This window comes from Mauremys reevesii, linkage group 1 (assembly GCF_016161935.1).
Source record: "Mauremys reevesii isolate NIE-2019 linkage group 1, ASM1616193v1, whole genome shotgun sequence".
Taxonomy (NCBI): domain Eukaryota; kingdom Metazoa; phylum Chordata; order Testudines; family Geoemydidae; genus Mauremys; species Mauremys reevesii.
The window spans coordinates 354,673,248-354,695,452 of record NC_052623.1 but is presented as its reverse complement, the minus strand read 5'-3'; the positions used below and the strand labels follow the sequence as shown (position 1 = coordinate 354,695,452).

At 44.4% G+C, this 22,205-nt stretch overlaps 1 protein-coding gene across 2 annotated transcripts in view; it reads right to left on the bottom strand.

The window, feature by feature from the left end:
• The window catches only part of UBE2H (ubiquitin conjugating enzyme E2 H), a 76,061-nt gene that overhangs the window by 29,080 nt on the left and 24,776 nt on the right, over positions 1-22,205 (bottom strand). For both annotated transcript variants that reach the window (XR_005592631.1, XM_039519883.1), the window contains exons 2-3: positions 11,266-11,342; positions 10,451-10,525 (exon numbers count right to left, since the gene is read on the bottom strand). Coding sequence is in view for 1 of the 2 variants with exons in the window: in XM_039519883.1 (XP_039375817.1) it covers positions 10,451-10,525; positions 11,266-11,342 (152 nt within the window). In the remaining variant the exon portion in view is untranslated. The remainder of the gene's footprint in view (positions 1-10,450; positions 10,526-11,265; positions 11,343-22,205) is intronic.

The following is a 22,205-nucleotide window of genomic DNA, read 5'->3' as shown; positions in this document are numbered from 1 at the left end:
CCACCAACTTTCTTGATGAAAACTGAAACAAAGTCATTAAGCACCTCTGCCATTTCCACATTTTCTGTTATTGTTTTTCCGCCCTCACTGAGTAACAGGCCTACCCTGTCCATGGTCTCTTCTTTAAGACTTCTTTAAGCAGACATCCAGGATGGTTTCTGGAGACAGTGGTCAGCCAAGTAAGATGGGGCTATGAATAGCCCAAAGATAGGGTTTAAAGTACCGGCAGTGCTTGCCCACCATCACAAACTACCTTCTCTCGGATATACTTTTCCTTAGAGGCAGAGCAAGATTACCAAAATGACTAGTTGCTATCTCGAAAGGCAACTGACCTGGTCCTACCTGATGAACTGGAGCCAAAAGCTCTTTCCATTGAAGGCATATTTCATATTTTAATTGCTCTTTAGGTCATTCAAACTTTAGGGTATATCTACACTGGAAAGAAACACTGTGGTGCCAAGCCTCAGAACCGATGTCAACTGACCTAGGCTTGGGCTGTGCGGCTAAAAATAGCAGTTTAGATATTCCTACTCAGGCTGGAGCAGGACTCCAAGAACCACCCCCCTCTTCAGGTCTCAGAGCCCAGGCTCCAGTCCGAGCGGGAACCTCTACACTGCTATTTTTAGCCCCACAGTGTAAGCCTCACAAGCCAGAGTCAATTGACCCCAGGCTCTGAGACTCTGTATCCTGGGTTCTTCGTTCCAGTGTAGACATGCCTTTGGAGTTTAACACCACGGATTGTTTGAGACAGACTGTCCTGCCTGCATCAGGGCCTCCTGTCCACCTCTTCAGGCAGAATGACTGCTTTGGTACTGGAAATATGATAGTGCAGGAGGAAGAATCTATGGGAACATCGACTGGAAGCTGTCTCACTATCCCTTCCACCACTGCCACTGCACAAACTACCTGCAGTGCTGGCCTGTAGCAGCTGGGACATTCTTACACCAGTTGCTACTTCCTCTCCATGTCAGGCATTGCCTCAAAGGGCAGCCCATTACTTATCTGTGCTCAAAGTACGGCCAGTTAGCCGGTGGGTTGTGAGAGGTCCCATGAAGATTTTTTTTCTGATGCATAGTACAGCCCTCTAACAAGAGCAGGGAGGGGTAGCCTTGCTGACACAAACAAGACAAGAAAAGGGCACGAACATAGCAAGTTTCAACTTTCAGAGTTGTCTCTTCCCTCTTGACAAGGAAACAACCTTATGGGACTGAACTGCACCAGGAATAAAGCAACGTCACCTTTAAAAGGAGTTCAGACCATTTCAGTGGAACCTAGCAGAAGTGTAAACAGTTTATATCCACTTGTTTTTGGTTTCAACCTTATACCTCCCCCCGAAGTCCTCATGAGGGTATTCATCTCGTAAGTCAAGGCCAGTTGGACTTTTTAACCTCGTTCCTGCCTGACCCATCATGGCAGCAGAGTCTCATCTCTCTTATGTAATGTGCCTCAGTTACTGCCACATGGACAGCCAAATACCGTAACCAGCTTCAGTATAAGCTGGCCATTCCTGACCCATTGTCTCAGCGCAGTAGTTAACATGCAAACCGCCACAAGGAAGCTGTGATTTTAGCATCCTGTTAGAGTGATGTAAAGGTTCAGTCAGACTATAGCACAACTCTGCGGTTGTGCTCTTGCCTCTGAACCGAGATGTACTTGCTTCAAACCATACAGTGGTTAAGCTTCTGGTGTGCTGGGACTGCTGCCTATCATGCTGACCAACACTGTATCATTGTTTCCTTGTATTCCCCCATCTGTTGTCTGTATCTTTCTGTCGTCTTGTCTGATACTCAGGAGTGCAAGCGCCTGGGGATAGGGACCATCTTTCTGTGCTGTGTTTGTACAGCACCTAGCACAACAGGGTGGTGGATGCTATCAGAATACAAATACTAATGGAGTTAGGGTCATATGTAATGCAGACACAAAGAACGGGAGGGAGGAATACCAGTGTTTATAGGTGCCACCTTCCAGAAGAGCTCTCAAAAACTGTGTAGTGTGATCTAGAGGGGACCAAGCACAGGGCTAGAAGCCAAGACCTCAATTCTAATCCCTGCTCAGCACAGACTCTCTCTGTGGACTGCGGCAAGTCATTTAATGTGTCAGTTTCCCTGGCTGTAAAGCGGGCATAACTACCCACCTCACAGGGGATGGCGGATTACTACCTTGTGCACAGCTCTGCATTAGGTAACCTCTTCTCCTTGCCAGTAAAAGTTACGGATAAAGGTTTTTTAAGGAGTCTCAGGTTAAGAGATTATTCAGCATATTAACTGGTAATATCAGACAAATAGTGCTATTTGCACTGCACCACCTTAGCACAGAGACATTCATTACACAACGGTAGAGGTCCTGGAATCTGGTACTCCAGCTCTGGACCACAGAGCCTATTTTAGTACAGGATTTGGCTGTTTGTTTACCTCTAAGCATTTTAAGCTAAGTGTGAAATGTGCTTTATAACACCAAATCACTAACAACACAGCTTGGGACAGTTTACATTGCAAACATCACAAGTAATGTAAACTGTCCCACAGCTATTTTTATTACAGTACTTTTCACGTCTGTAGCATTTTTAATACAGTATCTTAGATACTTCTGCAACATTATACCTCCAAGCTCTGATGTATAAATAGATGGGGAAACTCAGCCAGAGAGGTTAAATGACTTGTCTTTAGTCACAGCAAAACAGTGGCAGACCTGAGATCTCAGGCCTCCTAGTCTTGGGTTAATCATTAGATAATCCCTTTCCTAACTAGGAAGACACTATTCACCAATTTAACTAAAATCAAGGTTAAAGAGCAGATTCTAGAAAATCTAGCAAAACCTGCAGAACTGCCACAGTGGGAATTGTTCCAAGAGTCAATTCACCTTATTGTTTAGGTAAACTGTCACATGACACACAGGCTTCGGTGACTGGCACAAGAGACACTGTGAAACTGTGCCAAGTCATGCTGAAAGCAGCTTCTACATTTTGTCAGCCAGTTTCCACCATTCCCTGACTGTGGCAGGGAAGCTGTATTGAGTATTCAGTATGTGTCAACAGAACAGAATGGAGGAGTGGATACATACTGCCTTCTGGTGTTTCAGCCTTCCCTCTATATTTGGAGGAATGGGCATTTTCAAGTTTCTTATAGGTTAGAGTAAGAACTGGTATATACGTGCAAGAGCAATTCATAATGATCAGGGGTGATAAGTGACTCATGAAATTTTAAGTAGCAAATTGTAAGGCAATCCAGCTAGGAGCTGGAAGTAAAAATAGAACTTGCAATAAAAAATAAAAATTGAGTACAGCCGAGGAGATATCTGGTGATCTTGTATAGCATTGCCAAGTACTATTAAGTAGCTACCATGTTTCACACCAGAAGTGGCTGCACTGATCCCTATATATAGCAGGTAGTTTACTTTGGGATGAAAGGTGCTATATAAATGCAAGATACTGTGGCTAAATTAGACAAGCCACAGAATTGGAGGAGAAACAAGGACTTGATATATGAATATATGGAAGTTATTTTGAGATATAATTGTGGTCTTTTGGAATATTATAAGCACTTATAGCCAAAACGCTGCAGAGAAAAGATAGCAATAAGGAACCAAAGTGATTCCAGCAATACACAGCAGCTTTTAGATGCCAAAACAGGAATTCAGGCTCCTAGGTTTCCATTTCTTCTTACAAGCCATTGGCAACATCACCTAACATCTGAGTAGGGCAGGAAATACTTGTCTTGGGTTTGTGTGTTTGTGGCATCCAGGACAGAGACCCATTAAATCAGGCCTGCACAACTCAAAGCAGCAAGGGCCACATTACTCCAAAGAAAACAGCTGAGGGCCGAAACCCCCCGGCCCTGTGGAAACAGCCCGCCCCAGCGGCGCCCAGCCCTGCAGAAACAAACCCTCCTTCCCCAGCGCCACCCCACCAAAACAGCTGTGGGCCAAAAAGGAAGGTTGGGGGTGGGGAGGTGATACTTGATTTTAAATCAACCAGGGGCTCCCAGCTGAAGAGGTGGCTGGGAGCCCTCAGGGGCAAATTAAAGGGCCCGGGGCTCCGGCGGCTGGGGGAACCCGGAGCTTTGCGGGGCTGGGGCAGGGATTTAAAGGGCCCACTCCTGCCACTGAGGGGAGCCCGACCCCTTTAAATCCCAGCCCCAGCCCAGCTGCTGGAGCAGTGGCTGGGATTCAAAGGGCTCTGGGCTGCCCGCAGCGGCGGGGAGCCCTGAGCCTTTAAATCTCAGCCGCCGCCAGGATTCAAAGGGCTCTGGGCTGCCCGCTGAGCGCCGTGTGCGCGGGATTTAGAATCCCCCCACGGGCCGCACAGTGAGCCTCCGCGGGCCGCATGTTGTGCAGGCCTGCATTAAATCCTAATCTCAGCCTTTGGAAGTTTATGAAGAGATAATTATATTTTTACATTTACACCAAGTATTCTCATGATTTGGGATCTTGAAACAGTACATTTAAAAACATCTCAATTTTCCTTTTAAAAAACAGGAAGAAGCTAAAAAGCATGTTCTCCTGAAGATATCAAAACCTAAAGGAAAAATGAAAGGCCAACAGGGTATTTGAAATAGTAAACAGCTCAAACCAGATCACCCAGCGGAGAAAGAGAAGGAACTTCTAAGTCTAACAGAGCTTTTTTTTTTTTTTTTTTTTTAAATAAAATGTGCAGGGGTGGAATAATGAAACCAACTGCTGAGGGCACCATGAAAAGCAGCTTAAACCAATGTCAAAAGCCAACTCTACAAATACTTAAATATTACAAGTTTTAGAGTTGTCTGAATAGGGTGGATTCAATTCAACTCTCAAGGGCCAGGATTTTAGTGGCAGCGTATAAATTTGCTCAGTTTTTCCACACTTGAAGCCTCAAGATCAGAGTCAGAGCCGGACACAAGGATGTTGGGCTTATATGCATGCATTCTAAAAGGAAATGCCAGTTTCTGATAAAAATGCACTTGCTTTGAAAGAAAAATCAGATCTTGCATCAAGACTATTTTGAGCCTGGTAGCTTCAGTGAGTTATATGACAGGCACAAAGATAACATGAATATGCATAGTCAGAAGTAAGTGGCAGGTACCCACAGGCCAAGGTAATGAAAGCTGCAAATGCATTAGTGATGACAACTTCCATTTCTATTGCTCCTTTCATGCAGGAAGAGCCCAGGATGCTTTATAAGCTATAAATGGGAAGCACTTGGGAGAGTGCCACCTCTGTGGTGAGGAATTATTTAATACAGCACAACAATATTACAAAGCTGAGTAGGAAAGGAAGTAATTCCTTACACACATTCAGTTATATAAGGCAAACAATGACCAAAACTGGAAAGCAGCCACCACACCAGGGCTAATACTTCTCCTGAAAGAAGTGCCATATGATCTTCAAAGACAAGCAGGCAGGATTTCAGTTTTAAATCTATTCTGAAAGAGATTCTCCAGCAGCACAGAGTCACTAATACTTGCCTGGAGCACTGGTTTAATATTAAAATCAAGAAGAGCAACATATGAATTATCTACGCCACTTCTTGAAGCATCTGGATTTTCCATTGAGGTTCACCTTCTGGGTACTAACCCGGCCCAACCCCTGTTTAACAAACTGAACAAAGTTATTTTAGTTACACTTCTCTAAGGAGAATACACTGAAGCTCCCAATAGTGTGGTGAGTCAAATTCTTGTGCACCTTACTCTGTGCCATGTTGGAATAAAAGTTGGTTTCTAAAAGGTTGGAAACTGTCTACTGGAGTCCACTTTAAGCACAGGAAGGACTAAACACTTCAAGAGCACCTTGAATATGCAATACACTTCCCCAAGCCACTATGCTACTTTGTTGGGAAAAAGTGTTACATTCCAGTTCACATTAACGGTTTCTAAAACTTGAATGGAATATACCCAACTTCTTCCAGAGCGCTAGAGAGAAACATGGAAAGCTGCGAAAAGAGCACTCGTTTTAAAAGTTTCAACATACAAGATATAATTAAGGAGAAAAGGGAACTGGTTCTATTTTATATGATCCACTGATGTACACAGACAATTTACACTGCCTTCTGCATGCAACTGGCATAGCGTAATCCATATCCTTAGTGCTCTAGTGAGTGCAGGGACTAAACTTCTTGTGCCTGCCAGAGGCAGTCATGTCATCTGTTTATAGGAAACTCCATCACACTGAAATGATCTTGCCTTTTCTCCTTTTGTTACAGATCAGTAAACTAGTTAGACCAAATCAGAGAAGAATCTTGCCAGTTAAACCATATTCATTAATTTCCCCGAATTCTAGTGATCCCAGGCTTGGGGTAGGGCAAACAGTGTCTTCAACCTCTTGCCTCATGGGAACTGAAGAGAGTCCCATTGGCCGAACAGCACACAACCCAGTCGCAGATTACTGCTGTGTTTCCTCTGACTTACTCACAAGCCTCCTTCAAACCTGGCACAGCTTCTAGTTGAGGATGACTGGACAGAGCTCCTCCAAAACTTCCATCACTCTGGCATCAGTTAGATTGGTTACTAGAGAATGGCATGAGGTACTTTCTCCCCCTCTCCACAAGAACATTAGAGTGAAATCTTGCTGTCCCTGGAGAGAAGGCCCAACGTTCACTCAGCTTTGGCTCTAGCCTATATGCCAGACTGAGGTGCAGGAGTAAAAGGTGGCAGAAATGTAACCCAAAGAAAATACAAACCTCTTCCCTGTTGCAGCTGCTTCATTGCCTCCTCTGGATACTAGTGTCTTCTGTCCTATCCCCCTGGCAGTGATTGCCCAATTCCACTCCCAGCTGAAGCTCCCTCCTCCCAGAAGTTCCTGTGCTGAGCAGCTGATAGGAATTCAGCTCACTGTGCCAGGTCTGAGACTAAACCAAACAGAGCTATTAGCATTCATCAATTATGTAGGGAGGCTGTTGAATCTCCAACATAGGAGGTTTTTTAAGAGCAGGTTAGACACCTCTCAGGGACGGTCTGGACAATACTTAGTCCTGCCTAAGTGTAGGGAACTTGACTAGTTGACTTATCAAGGTCCCTTTCAGCCCTAAAATTCTCTGATGTATTCAGCCTGGAGACTCCGCTCAATGCCATTCCACCCAGCTGGTAACCTGGGCTGCTAGCAGCCTTCTCTCAAGAAGAGGAGAGGATGGACCCCAGAGCAGCAGACATGTCAATGTGGGATGAAGTCCTTTGACAGCCACAAGTGGGTATTTGTGAGGCAGAGTACGAGTGCAAGAGGGTATCTGGTGAGGTAAGAATGGGGTACTGAGACTCAGCAAGACAATTAACTTACAATCAAACATGCTCAATTTGCAAGCAAAAAAAAAAGATGTTCTCTTTAATTGTCAGCTCTGCTAATTCAGTTTACTTCAGTCTCTGATCCCAGGTTGTTTTCTACCTTGCAGAGCACAACCAGTACTAAAGGTTCTCCTCAACACCACCAGTGCAATGTCACTATCTTCCATGTAATTGACTAGAACCTAGCAAACAACTGATGTACAAGGAATAGAATCTGGCTTACTTTTAGCTGTGTAGGCTCTGCAGGGCTTATGGGAGCAAAATTTATTTTTGCAGCTAAGTCAGCAGCATGACTCCAATACACACAAGGAGAAGATCCATTGAGAGAGAGTTTTCAGAGTAGAATTACTTTTTATCAATGTGTTAAATTAAATAAGATAGGCAGAGGCTGTGCGCTTAGTGCAATTTGTCAAGGGCAGCCTCTCACTCCCATCTAAGATTGCTGGCATGGCAATGCACTATACCTATAGTCTGCAAACTGATACAGACATTTATGGGGAGTTTTGGGGGTGGGAGTCTGATTTGATGGGAGAATCATTTTATAGCACCCTTTGGAGTGTTTTACACTTCTCAGAGAGACAGGCCCCAACCTGAAGAGTTTACAATTGAAGAGACATGACGACTCCAGGGTGGACATATAACCTATGTCTGCTTGGTGTGGCACCATCCTGCCCCCAGTGGCACCTACACCATGTAGAGCAGTGGTTCTCAACCTGCAGCCCAATCAGCACACACCTGCGGCCCATGTGACATCCTCAGGGCCATAACTAGGACAGGGTGGGAGGGGTACCTGCCCTGGGCACAAAGCTAGGCACAGAGCTGGTTGCAAAAATGGGGGAGCACAGGATCAGGCTCAGCCTCAGCCCCCTCCTGGCAGGATTGGGCCCAGCATCATCATCCGGAAGTTAGGATGCTCAGCATTCCCCCCGATCCCGCAGGTCGAGGGACCCTGGCTTGAGCAGGCTCCCCAGCACTAGAACTGCAGTGGCAGGCAGGGTGACTGAGCTACCTGCAACTGAGTAAGAGACCAGTGGGCGTGGGGAGGGTGGTGCATGGGGGACAGACTAGGTGGGGGGACTGGAGGCAGTCCCTGGTTGGAGGGCTAGATACTGGGGCACAATCCCTGGATGGGGGGCAGTCCAGGACGGGGGGGGCTGGGAGATGATGGGGAGCAGTCCCTGGGTGGGGAACTAAAAGCTGGAGAGGGCTGTCCCTGGGAGAGCCAGTCTTTCCTGGACAGGGCACCCTGCCTGTGTTTGAAAGGGGCGGGGAGGACAGTCCCAAGGGAGTTGGGTGATGAGGGGCATTCCCTAGCCGGGGGGCACCCAGCCCTGGCCAGGGCTCCCCGCAGGCTCCGCAGCTGCACTCTGAGCACTCAGCCCAGAAGCAGCGAGGATGGCAAACACACCAGGCCATGTCGTCCTTACATAAATTAATTTGAACAGTTAATGTTTTGACTTATTTTGCTAATTTAAAAAGCTCTTTATAGACATTTGCCAGTGTTGAAATGAAAGGTATTGTATCAATTTGAATCATATTGCTGTCATAGAACAAATAGTAAACATTTTTTTTTGAAGATGTACAGGTAGTATAAATACTGTGTGGATGCAGCCCATCTAACACAGAGCTACATATGTGGCCCACAATGGTAAATAGGTTGAGAACCACTGAGCGATTGATAAATCTGTCACAGCCTTGGCTAGGAGCCATGTGACTTTAGCTCATGCAGTAGAGATTCATACACTAAGCTTCAGAGATCCCAGGTTCCATCCCACCTGCTGACAACCGGGGTCTGTCCGTGTGACAGACCGATAGTGAGAGGAAGGCCAAATGGTGGTAGCAGAAGATCATGTGGTTATTCAGATTAGACGTGCATACAAGAATTTTTATATAAAAGTAAGATAAAGATACAAGATGGGGAATAACAACACAATGGGCATAGCTAATATGAAGGACCAGAAAGATTAGTTCGCACGCAAGAGGCGAAGATTTTAAACAAAACAGTCTCCACGTAAGAGTATTAAGCCATCAGCAAATACCCACGGTCTTCACATCAGGATGTTGGGATTGGAAGGGAAGCATCTACTCCAACCCACTTTGTCAAATTTCCATATCAATTTTCCTCAAGCTGTTCTCAGTTCTTTAGATGGAAGACTCCTCAAAATACTTCAGTGGATTGAACTACAAGTTTGCCCTTTCAACGGGCAACTATCATGTCACTCCATGAGTTAGCAGCACCTATTTCATAATCCAAGAAAGCGATGTTGAAACCTAATCATGTAGCTGTATTTGATTCAGTTTTTCAAAACCATACTAGCTATTTTTTATTCATTTTCAAACTGGAGAAGTTTAAAAATACTGAAATTAGATCACCGCTATTCAAGACTGAAAGACACAATGGACATGCCCTAAAATAAGAACTTTGGCTTGCCAAGATATTGATTTGTTCAATGTGAACAAGGATAATTACTACTTCAGCCAAATGGGCACGACCCAATTTTATAGCGTTGCTGCTAATTCTGACCATAGCAACAGAGCCCTACATTGTTTCACAGACGACAAGAACATTGTTATTAGTAAAACCAAGGTGATTAGTAAAACCGGGTTTCAGCTTCTGCATTTCAGGCCTCCAAATCATGCTGCTGGAAAGGTGGTCACTGACAGCCTACTTCTGAATCCGAGGTCAATCCAAGAAGGCACATTACAGCATAAAGAGCACACAGACCGCACGGCACGTTAATGAATAATGCTATCCAGATACCTGTGAGTGCACCCCACTGCAGTCACTGTAAGCATCCGCGCTTCTCAAACATTAATGAATTTATCTTTACAATCCTTTGAGATAGGAAAGTATCCCCATTTTTACAGGTGGGGAACTGAGACGGTAACATGCCCAATGTCACAGGAAAGTCTGTAGCTCAGTCAGGGACTGAATCCAGACTTCCTAAATCCCAGTCCAGTAATTTAAGTACAAGACCATCCTTCTATACCTTAATGTTAATATTATGCTTTAATGTTAAGGTTATCAGAAACCTGCAGAAGGCCTCTGACTTCAGTAAAGTCGCTACATAAAAAATCAGTGAAAAAGTAATTACAGTAATTGTTGGTATATCTTAATTTGTGAAAATGCTATAAAATAGTAGTTAGCGTCTCTACTACATGAGCAACAAGATAGATTTAGATTGGAAGTGATGATTGGTTACCTATAGATGGGGATTTGAAAGGGTATTTATCAGGAAGGTCCACTCTAACTTTCCACACTCCACCTTCATATGGTGCTGCAATCAGAGAAAAATGCAGGTATTAGACATACTGCAGAACGCTGCCTAGAATAAAAGCACAATGGCATTAAGTAAAAAAAGACCTGGAAAAATAACCACCACTTAGAATAAGCCCTCATGTCAAACCTCCTTCCTTTGGCAGAGAGCACAGATAGAAAGACCATAGTATTGGCCATTCTCCCAAGATGTGAAGGGCATTGGTCTCTATTAAGGCTCTGATTTTAACTGATACTACATTAGTTTTCAGCACAAAGGCCCAAGAGTCTTATTCAGACCACAAAAAAAGTTAGAATAATCTACTTACCCAGAGAGACATTACTAATTTAAAACACAGAGATCCAGCAAGAGAGCTAATTCTTTCGGAAAAATCTCTTTGCCTTCAATCTTGTAAACAAGCACTTTACAAAATTCGACTGACAGGCCAGATTTTCCAAAGTGCCGAGCCCCAGGAGTGGTGCCGCTCAAGTCCTTTGAAATTTAAGCTCTATTTTAAGGTAATGCTGTGGCTTTGCACAGCAGTCAAAACTACTAACCTGCCATTCAGCTATGAGAGAGGATGATTTTCACCCAATATTAAGGTTTGAAATTCAGCTCTCATCCCCATCTTCCCCTATTGTCAGCTGGGAGAAATCGGACAGGTTGTGGTCAAGATGCAACCTAAGTGCAATGACATCCCTTGACCTCTTGCTCCAACTTCCAGTTTCCAGGCATCATAATAGCACAGGACATATACTTACTTCCTTGTGGTCCATAAAACTTCACTACAAATTCATTGAGTCCTCCTAGGATTGTGACTTCATGTTTGCTCTCAATACTGATGTATTAAGTAAAGGAAAACGTTAAGTCTAGATGACAACATATTAACTCAAACAGTCATGACCCTTACTGGAAACATGGCACACTGAACAGTCTAAAACTTAATATTCAGAATATCTTTACCATTGGTTCTCAACTCGCAGCCCAATCAGCAAACAGCTGCGGCCCATGTAACATCCTCAGGGCCACACAGGTAGTATGGGATTCGGCCCACAATGATAACTAGGTTGAGAACCACTGATCCTTACAGACATGAAATTTAAAAGCCTTGAAATATATTTGAATATTCCAATTATTAATGGACATTAGTTCCACAAGTGTTAGAGGGAGTTCCCTACCTCCACCCCCATGTTAAGTAGAACAAAGTAACCTTCTCATACTTTTCTCTTTAACACTGGGGGAGTAACAGTGTTCAGAACTTGAAAATTCCAGGAAGCGCTCTCTGATGAGGTGGGGAGGAGAGGGACCGTTGCTATCTGTTTCTGCAGAATCTACGCTTTCATTAAAAACTGAACTCTTTGTCAGCACCACCTTAGTGACTGGTATGCAGCTGAGCAGGGGAATTAAATTTAGAAACAATGGTAGCTCAGATATGAAAGGATGAAACCTTGATTGCACTTGCCCACACTGAAGTCTGAACCATAGGAGCACCATCTTCAATGGGGCAAGGCCATGGTTTAAAGACAACCCTCTTCCCTACTCAAATGCATTGGGGCAACATCCACTAAACAGGAAGAGTGCAACTTTTCTTGCCAATCACATTTTAGTTTCTAAGTTGGTATTAACTGTTTATACTTTTAAGCAGAGTTTTTCCGCATGTCTCTTCTATGACAATGGCAAGCCCTGGTGCATTCACTTCTACTTGGCTGCCTAGTGCTGTCAGATGGCCTCCCACTGAAAGAATGCAAATTATGGCAATCTAAAGTTAATTTGATTTGCAATGCCAAAAAACACAAGAGGTCTCTAGAGAGAAGGCAGAGGGGCCGATGATGATGTGCTGGTAGAACACTAGAAGAGAACTATTTTTAAACATTAAGTTATAGTAACTTACAAAAAAATCAAAGCAGCCAGTGCTTTGTGAAGAAGGGAATACAGCACTGAAAGGCAAAAAGGTTTGGATTCAGTAACAAGTTAAAACAATTAACAGTGATGTTTCAGTCTCCTAGTCTGCTGAAATATTCCAATATAAAGCAGTGTTAATCGATTGTGAATATGACCCAACAGCAATTGCTTTTAATCAATAATTTTAATATGTGAGTTCTGAGGGAGGCATCAGGAGAATTAACAGTCAGGGAATCCAGCTTCTACTCCCATATGAACTTCAGTTAGTTACTTATGTACCTTAAGTATCGCCCCTATTTTACAAATGGGGAACCTTCATTGCAAATCACTTTGAAAGCTTCTGATGAGAGGAGCTGAGCACTATAAGGGTAAAAACATTTCTTCAGACTAAAAGGAATGCACGACATGCAGCGAATTTCCATTTTTATAAGCGAGATGCTTCAGGCTGTCCTCCAAGAGCTCCCAGCACCCACAATACTCAGGAAGCTTTTCTACTCAACAGTATGTTAAAATATAAATATTTATGCTGGCAACTTTTCATCTCAAGGCACTGTGCAAACAATCCTCCATTCATCCCGGTGACATAAGTAAACCCATTTGATTGATTGGTTTAAATCAAGTTAGAAAACCTACTAACAGGTACTGAGAGAGAGAGAGAGAGAGTGAATTAGAACTAGAATTAGGGACTTCCCAAGCTCCCAGCTCACTGCTCTATCCACCAGACCACATGCTGTGAAGTCTATTTCAGGGGTCTCAAAGTCCCGGCCTAAGAACCTCCCCAATGTGGCCCGTGGCGCTCCAGCAATTTTGGGGCCGAGTCTCTCCCTTGGCCTCGCCTGCCATCCCCGGGGGCTCCCCCCCCCCACATGTCCCCTGGACAATTTAAAATGGCCCAGGGCTCCGCCCACCACTGGCAGTGCAGCAGAGCTGAGCTGCTTCCTGCACGCTTGCTCCACATGGCTGCCAGCCCCTCCCTGTGGCCCTGGGGCGGGGCTGTGCCTCTGCACACTGTCCCCACCCTGAGTGCCCCCGCAGCCAATGGAAGCTGCAGGGGCGGTACCTGGGGGCAGCAGTGCACGAAGGCCCCCCAGCCCACCCCGCTTTGGAGCCCCGGGTAAGTGCCACACACCCCGACCCCTCCCATAGCCTGCACCCCCTCCTCCTTCCTACACACTCCCAGAGCCTGCCCCCTCCCCTTCCCACACACCCCCTCCAACCCCAAACTCCCTCCCAGAGCCTGCAACCCCAACCCCTCCTCCTGCACCCCCACCCCGTTCCAGCCTGCACCTAGCACCCAAACTCCATCCCAGAGCCTGCATCCCTCCCCCTCTTCCCTCCCAGTCTGCAACCCCAACCCCTCCTCCTGCACCCCCAGCCCAGAGCCTACACCCCAGACCTCCTCCCCCACCCAAACTCCCTCCCAGAACCGTAGGCAGGTGGTGGGTGGAATTTGGGTGGGTGGAGTTTTGGGAGGCAGGTTCTGGGCATCATGAGTGACATTATTGGCCCACTGGGAAGATCTGAGGACTGGCACTGACCCTAAGGTAAATTGAGTTTGAGACCCCTGGTCTATTTACTTCAGAACAGTCACCCTCAGCATCAAAAATATTCCATTACGAGCTGATCTTGTAACCGGAAGTGTTAAGTCAAAATCTTAAAAGGATTGTTAGGGAGGAGAGAAACATTGTTTTCAGATGGCACCTGAAAAGTCAGAGTGGTAACCAACACAGGGCAAATCCTGTAATAGGTCCTGTGATAAAGTAGCAGGAAGACTCTCACTTTGGGTAGCTAATATTGCTGTCTCGCCAGCTCAGAAAGGTTGGCATGCAAAGTTCTGACAGCAAGCTAACGGGAATTCATATTAAGGGACAACTGTCAGCTTATTTTTATTTTGGGTCTGTGTGTGTACAGGGAGAGAGATTCCTCCACCACCTTCCAGAAAAATGGCTGCTGCTGCTCAGCACTGACACACTGAGGTTAAGTTTCACAGGGCAAGAAGGGCTCCCACAGCATAAACATGAACTACAGGTGTGGAAGTTTGGGCCTTTCCATGAATCTGTCAGAGTGAAGCATAAAAGAGTAAAATGTTCATATTAAAAGAGCTTATTAACATTTATTCAACTTTGCGAGTCCATTTACATACAAGTGGATCTAGTTAAGACTAATCAAACATCACTTAAATGTCCCATGAGTCTGACTTAAGGAACAAAACTTTTGAAGCATCTGTTGTACACAAACTTGTACACTTTGCAAGTCCACACTGACCATAAATGCAAGCCTGTTGTTTGAGCACAGGTATGCAATAGTTGTGATGCTCACAAGCTATTAGTAAGCAAAATGAGTTGCATGGTGCAATGCCTAATTACTGTACCTGCTTGCCAAGTGTCATTATAGATAAAACTCCCATCTCCAAAAAACAAAGACAGCTGAACAGAATTCAGGCAACAGACCTGTTATGCTCTTTGTTTTTATGCATAATTTTATACCGTTTATCTTGGTATACAAAACTGCAACAAATGTGACTAAATGAACATTTGAAATCTAGTGGAAAGTAATAAGATGAATTTTTAGCATTAAGACATTCTCATTGGAAGTATTATCACACATAAGACAAGAAATTTTGTAGTAATCGGGCTTTCAGGACACACATGGGACAGACACAAAGTGACTCCACATTTCAGCATGGCTCCAGGAGTCTGTCACTCACTTGAAGTATATAACCTTCTGCCTTTCCCTCAACTCTAATTGTATGGGTTTTCGATTTCATTTTAAACATAAGCTACATAGATGCCAAAGATTTCAACCATTTTGCCTATCAGATCTTGACAAGCCTTGTCATCACCCAGGGAAAGAGAGGTCAAGAACAATCACCAATGGAAGACTGAGGACCTCCAATAACTGTCCCGCTTGTTTCTTCCCATCCTTAAAGAGTCTCAAAAGTCATCCCTTTGTACACATGGTCCTGGAGATGACTACAAGAGACAGGAAGTGGTCCCTACCAATCTGGATAGACCTCACTAGGGCCTCTTGCTTCAAAAAAGATCTTACTACGCTGTCAAGGTGAAGCCATAAGCCAAAATCGCCTCAGGTGTAGAATCACTAGGGAGAAATCTATTCAGATAAAGAACAAAACATAAATCATGTTGAGGACCAGACAGTACTGTACCAGACAGGACTTTGTCCCTAAGGGGTGATCGTTCCAGAGAAAATTCATCCATCGCTAACGTACCAGATCTGAGGAGTGAAGAATTCAGACTCTACCTAATTACACCGCTATCTTGATAGAACGCCACCTGATATAACATGAATTTGGATATAAAGGGTAAAGCAGTGCTCCGGGGGGGCAGGGCTGCACACTCCGGTGGATCAAAGCAAGTTCAATATAACACAATTTCACCTAGAACATGGTAAGATTTTTTGGCTCCCAAGGATAGCGTTATATCGAGGTAGAGGTGTATTTGCTTTCAGACATCTTTCCATGGCCTTAAAACCAAATTTTAAATGAGAAGACAGTTCCAAAGGCTCCAACAAGTGAATGGCTGCCTCAGATTCAAGAACATCCTGCCACTTTTGGGGCCTGTAGGATCCCAAGGAGTCTACCTGTGCCGAGGCACAATCAGAACCAACCCGCTGGTCCAAGAGCTAGCCTGATGGAGAGTAGTTCCTGCTGCTGGACACTCAGCATGCCTGCCTATGCTGCCTCATTTTCAGAGGCACTGAAGGAATGTTTTGAGCCTCTCGAAGACTGACCAGCTCAACCTACAGAAATAGGATCCTATGACTTTGGATCCATCTCGAGGCAAATCTGTCCTCATATCTGTCAGTGAAGGATCTAAGATATTAATTCAAGGATTTCTAAGAGTCTTGTGATGCCATATACTTTGAATCAAACCTGTGAAAACTCTTTCTGGAGAGCTGCATGTGTCCAGGAATACTCAAGGCTTACTCTGTAAACAGACCTTGAGTTCAACTACATTTTCATCAGACACTGGGTATAAAATCTGCACAGAAAGCAGTCTTGTTGAGTGCCTCTCACCCAAATTTTTCAAGCACATAAGAACATAAAAATAGTCATGCTGTGTCAGACCACTGGTCTCTAAAGCCCAGTATCCTGCCTTCTCTCACAGTGGCCAATCCCAGGTGGTTCAGAGGGAACAAACAGAACAGGCAATTACTGAGTGATCCAACCCGTCGTCCACTCCCAGCTTCTGACAGTCAGTCTATGGAGACCCACAGCATGGGGTTGTGTCCCTGATCATCTTGGCTAATAGCCATTGACAGACCTATCCTCCATGAACGAGTCTCATTCTTTTCTGAGCCTCATAGTTTTGACTTATACAAAATCCCCTGGCAATGAGTTCCACAGGTTGACTGTGCATAGTGTGAAGAAGTACTTCCTTTTGTTTGTTTTAAACCTGCTGCCTATTAATTTCATTGGGTGACCCCTGGTGGTTGTGTTATGTGAAGGATAAACAACACTTTCTTATTCATATTCTCCACACCATTGACCACGGAGGACTCGTGTCTGAAAGTGGACACTTTATGGGGCAAAACCACTGACTTAGACCTAATTTCTGGCTCCATATCCATCTGAACAGACAAGTTCTCCTAGAACTACAAAGAATCAACACTGATTTAGTCACTATATAGCTAAAGCTTGCCAAATCCTAACAACAGTCAGACCCAGGGGGAGGACTCAGAGCACCAGAAAGAGAAATAAATCATTAGAGGACAGAGGCCTTTTACAGTCTTTGTTCCAGAATACTGACTAAGGGTTATACTACTTTGAAATGCTTTTTTGGCTTGTATAGCAGGGCACACAACTCCTACAATGGGGATCTGCAAAGAAAGTGTCATGAGTCTCCTATTTCACTAAGTACCTAACTTGTAACACATTAGACATCCTACAAGGCTTAAAAATAAACCCAGGTCTCTTGAACAGTTTTCATTTTGTTTCCATTAGCCTCAGAGATCTTTTTGCCCTTGCTGGTTTCGGTGTCTTATCTAAAGATGAGAATTTGACTTTATGTCACATTCAGTTAGTAAAAAGTCAGCAGAAAGTACCAAAAGCCTAGATGCAGTTCAGGTTTCTGTTTGTAATGGATAAGAGGCTCAAAAGTTTTAGTTCAAGACCAAAAAAAGGGGAGAGGAGACTAAGTTCCGAAGATAATTAGCCTTATCTGAGACCCTTGAGAATTTTAACAATTTGAAGCGTTGAAAAATTTTAATTGACAATCTGGAAAACAAACCTCATTTAGAAATATCAGCTATGAAGAGATTGCTAAAGAGGGAAACAGGGAGCGGATTTTTGTTGCAACTGGTTACAAACTCCTGTACAGTGAGTCAGAGCATGCCATAAGTGCCAGGGCCAACTGACTTTGTTTTTTGTTTTTTTAATTAGAGAGAGAGAGAGACAAACACACACACACACACACACACACACACACACACACAGAGACACATGTGTGCTGTACAAACAGCCAAAGACAGCTCCTGCCCTGAAGAGGCAATACATTCAGAATGCTGAAACATCTCAAAATTGGCAAAAGTCTGAATTCAGTTTTGGGGTTCCAGTCTCTTCCTGGCAGTCCACCTCATTACTATTGGAACTTTAATGATCACTCCCCCTCCCCCATTTTTTATACAGTAATTCCTCACTTAACATTGTAGTTATGTTCCTGAAAAATGCAACTTTAAGTGAAACGATGTTAAATTAATCCAATTTTCCCGTAAGATTTATTGTAAATGCGGGGGGTTAGGTTCAAAGGAAATTTTTGGGGGGCAGACAAAAGGCATTATATACAGTACTGTACTGTGGTGGGGAAGTGCCCCTAGCTTACCCCTGGGGCTCAGGGCTGGGGTGCAGGGTCTGGGAAGGAGTTAGGGTGTGGGAGGGCACTCAGGGTGGTGTCTAAGGTCTGGGAGGGAGTTAGGATGCAGGAGGGTGCTCAGGGTAGGGGTGTGGGAGGAGGCTCAGGGCTGGGGCAGGCAGGAGGTGCAGAGCACTTACCTGGGGCAGCTCCTGTTTGGTGCAGGGGGTGTGCAGGTAGCTCTGTGCAGCGCGGCACCATCCCCATGGCTGTGATTCTGGGAGCCGCAATTCTGGGAGCTGCGCCCCCCCTCCTCCCGCCAGGCAAGGCCACCCGGAACACAGGGACTTGAGGGGCCCGGGGGCCCTGGGCTAAGGGGGCCCCGGGGCCCTGGCCTGCAGCTCTAAAGCCCCTTTCAAAATGCAGCCCTGCGAGCACAGGCCAGAGGACTCAGGAGGAGCAGGGGCAGCCATGCGGCCAGAGAGAAGCAGCGCTTTCTCCTTCAAAGCGCTGCTTCTCTCCGGCCGGCTTTGAAGGGGAAAGCGCCGTTTCTCTCCGGCCGCTGGCTGTGCACTGCCCCTGCTCCTCCTGAGTCCTCTGGCCCGTGCTCGCAGGGCTGCATTCCAAAAGGGGCTTTAGAGCTGCAGACCAGGGCCCTGCAGCCCCTAAGTTCCGGGTGGCCCTGCCTGCCGGGGGGGTGGGGGGGAAGGGGGCAACTTCCCTGCTCGCTCCCTCCCTCCCAGAAAGTCCTAAGTGCTGCCAAACAGCTGTTTGGCAGCGGCGGAAGCGCTGGGGAGCGAGGGGGAGGAGGTGGAGAAGAGGAACTTGTGCAATGCTCCCTTGTAAAGTCAGCCAAACAACGGTATAAGGGAGCATTGCACAACTTTAAACAAGTATGTTCCCTAATGGAGCAGTGACGTATCTTCGAAACAATGTTAAGCAGGAGGACATTTCAACAAACATGTGGACAAGGGGGATCCAGTGGACATAGTATACTTAGATTTCCAGAAAGCCTTTGACAAGGTCCCTCACCAAAGGCTCTTACTTAAATTAAGTTGTCATGGGATAAAAGGGAAGGTCCTTTCATGGATTGAGAACTGGTTAAAAGACAGGGAACAAAGGGTAGGAATTAATGGTAAATTCTCAGAATGGAGAGGGGTACCGGTAACTAGTGGTGTTCCCCAGGGGTCAGTCCTAGGACCAATCCTATTCAACTTATTCATAAGTGATCTGGAGAAAGGGGTAAACAGTGAGATGGCAAAGTTTGCAGATGATACTAAACTACTCAAGATAGTTAACACCAAAGCAGACTGTGAAGAACTTCAAAAAGATCTCACAAAACTAAGTGATTGGGCAACAAAATGGCAAATGAAATTTAATGTGGATAAATGTAAAGTAATGCACATTGGAAAAAATACAATATGATGGGGGCTAATTTAGCTACAACGAATCAGGAAAAAGATCTTGGAGTCATCGTGGATAATTCTCTGAAGACGTCCACGCAGTGTGCAGAGGCAGTCAAAAAAGCGAACAGGATGTTAGGAATCATTAAAAAGGGGATAGAGAATAAGATGGAGAATATATTCTTGCCCTTATATAAATCGGTGGTACGCCCACAGCTTGAATACTGCATACAGATGTGGTCTCCTCATCTCAAAAAAGATATACTGGCACTAGAAAAGTTTCAGAGAAGGGCAACTAAAATGATTAGGGGTTTGGAACGGGTCCCGTATGAGGAGAGATTAAAGAGGCTAGGACTCTTCAGCTTGGAAAAGAGGAGACTAAGGGGGGATATGATAGAGGTATATAAAATCATGAGTGGTGTGGAGAAAGTAGATAAGGAAAAGTTATTTACTTATTCCCATAATACAAGAACTAGGGGCCACCAAATGAAATTAATGGGCAGCAGGTTTAAAACAAATAAAAGGAAGTTCTTCTTCACACAGCGCACAATCAACTTGTGGAACTCCTTGCCTGAAGTGGTTGTGAAGGCTAGGACTATAACAGCATTTAAAAGAGAACTGGATAAATTCATGGAGGTTAAGTCCATTAATGGCTATTAGCCAGGATGGGTAAGGAATGGTTTCCCTAGCCTCTGTCTGTCAGAGAGGTGGAGATGGAGGATAGGAGAGAGATCACTTGATCATTACTTGTTAGGTTCACTCCCTCTGGGGCACCTGGCATTGGCCACTGTCGGTAGACAGGATACTGGGCTAGATGGACCTTTGGTCTGACCCAGTATGGCCATTTCTATGTTCTTATGTTAAGTGAAGAGTTACTGTATATATTTTCAAGAACCTTTGTGCAACTGCTGTTGTTCCAGTGGAAGACAGCTGGATGGATGACAGCTATTTACATTTTGGAGGACAGCAATGAACATACGACTCCGCTTACTTTTTAAAGAGATCAGTAGGACACCTCAGCTATTTAAGGGATAAGTCAACATTGCATCTCACTATCTGCATATTTAACAATGGAGGATATTTTCAGGTATGATTAGTGTTTATATGGTACTTTGCATTTGCAAAGAGCATTGCAAGTGATAAGCACTGTGAAAGGCCAGGTACCTCATGAAAAGCCAGTCACACTCACTGTTTCTGCTGCAGGAACCAGTACTCATCTCAGTAAAACAGGAATTCACACCTCTCTTGATGCCATTAGGAGTATGCACACAAAATTTTGCAACATGATTACTGTTCTCACTTTTTTTGAAGTGACCTACAAAGAAAAACCAATTGAGTTTTGCTCCGAGGGATACATGCCGAAAGGTTTTGTCTAAAAAAGTTTGTTTTTAAACCCTAAATATCAAGAATATTAAGTCTTACCCTTTCTTACTAAAATATTTTCCCTTTAATCAATCATGTTTCATTTCCTTTATGGTTGTGAAGTTAAAATCTTATTAGTGCTCCAGAAAAAACCCCAAAACAAAAAACAAACCAGATCAGAATGTGAGCTTCTGACTGTAAAGTTTTTTTTCCCTTATGCTTTTTACCATTTCACATAGCAGCAACGGACAACACGTTTCTTTTGCAAGTCATCTTTAAATTTCCATTCTAGACAAATTCCCCAAAATCTAGGCTAAAAATTAAGATTGACAGGTTTTTCCCTGCATCTAATGACTCACGGTCTCCAGTTTTCAGCATTTTGTTTCTTGAAACTAAATCGAAGAACTTTCTGACACTACAAATATGCCAAACATTTGCCAAGTACTCTGAGCCCTAACTAGCACAACTCCTGACCTACCCACTTAGTCATCTGTTCTGTACCAATCCACAGAAGTGGTGGAAGGATCTACCAGAACATTGCTAAGGTGACTTGATGTACCAACAACAACGAGTTTTGTTTTGTTTGGGGGGAGGGGGGTTGGTTTACTAGCAGACTTCCAACTTTATTTTGGCAGCTGTACTAGTAAATAGGATTTAAAAACTTAAATCAGGAACTCATAGTAACTTAAGGTAGAAACAAATAAAAGACAGTAAGGACTGCAGTCCATCAGTGACCACCTCCCACTGCAATGACAGAAGTGTGTACAATATGCCCATTTGATCCCTGCTCAATGCTAAAAGGAAAAGACCCCAATTCCTACCACACATAGCTCCTGCCAACATGACACAATGAAAGTTCCTTCTGACTCCATATTTAGGGATGGCTTCATCCTAAAAGCAAGATAACTATTATAGCAGGGTTTATCACTATCTAGTTATTTATTTTCTTCAACTCTGTGGACTGTATCATGATCTCCTGGAGCAGGGAAAGTCAAATGCCAGTCAGTGGATACTGCAGCTCTAATACATAGTAATCTAAAGTAGTTTTTTGTTTAAGCATCTACACATTCTCCTGTTAGAAACCTTAATCAATAGTTCACTCTAAAAAGATTCACACACCGCTTATATTCATAGATTCCAAGGCCACAAGGGACCACTGTGATCTTCTAGTGAAGTCTGACCTCCTGTATAACACAGGCCATTCAACTTCCCCAAAATTCCTGT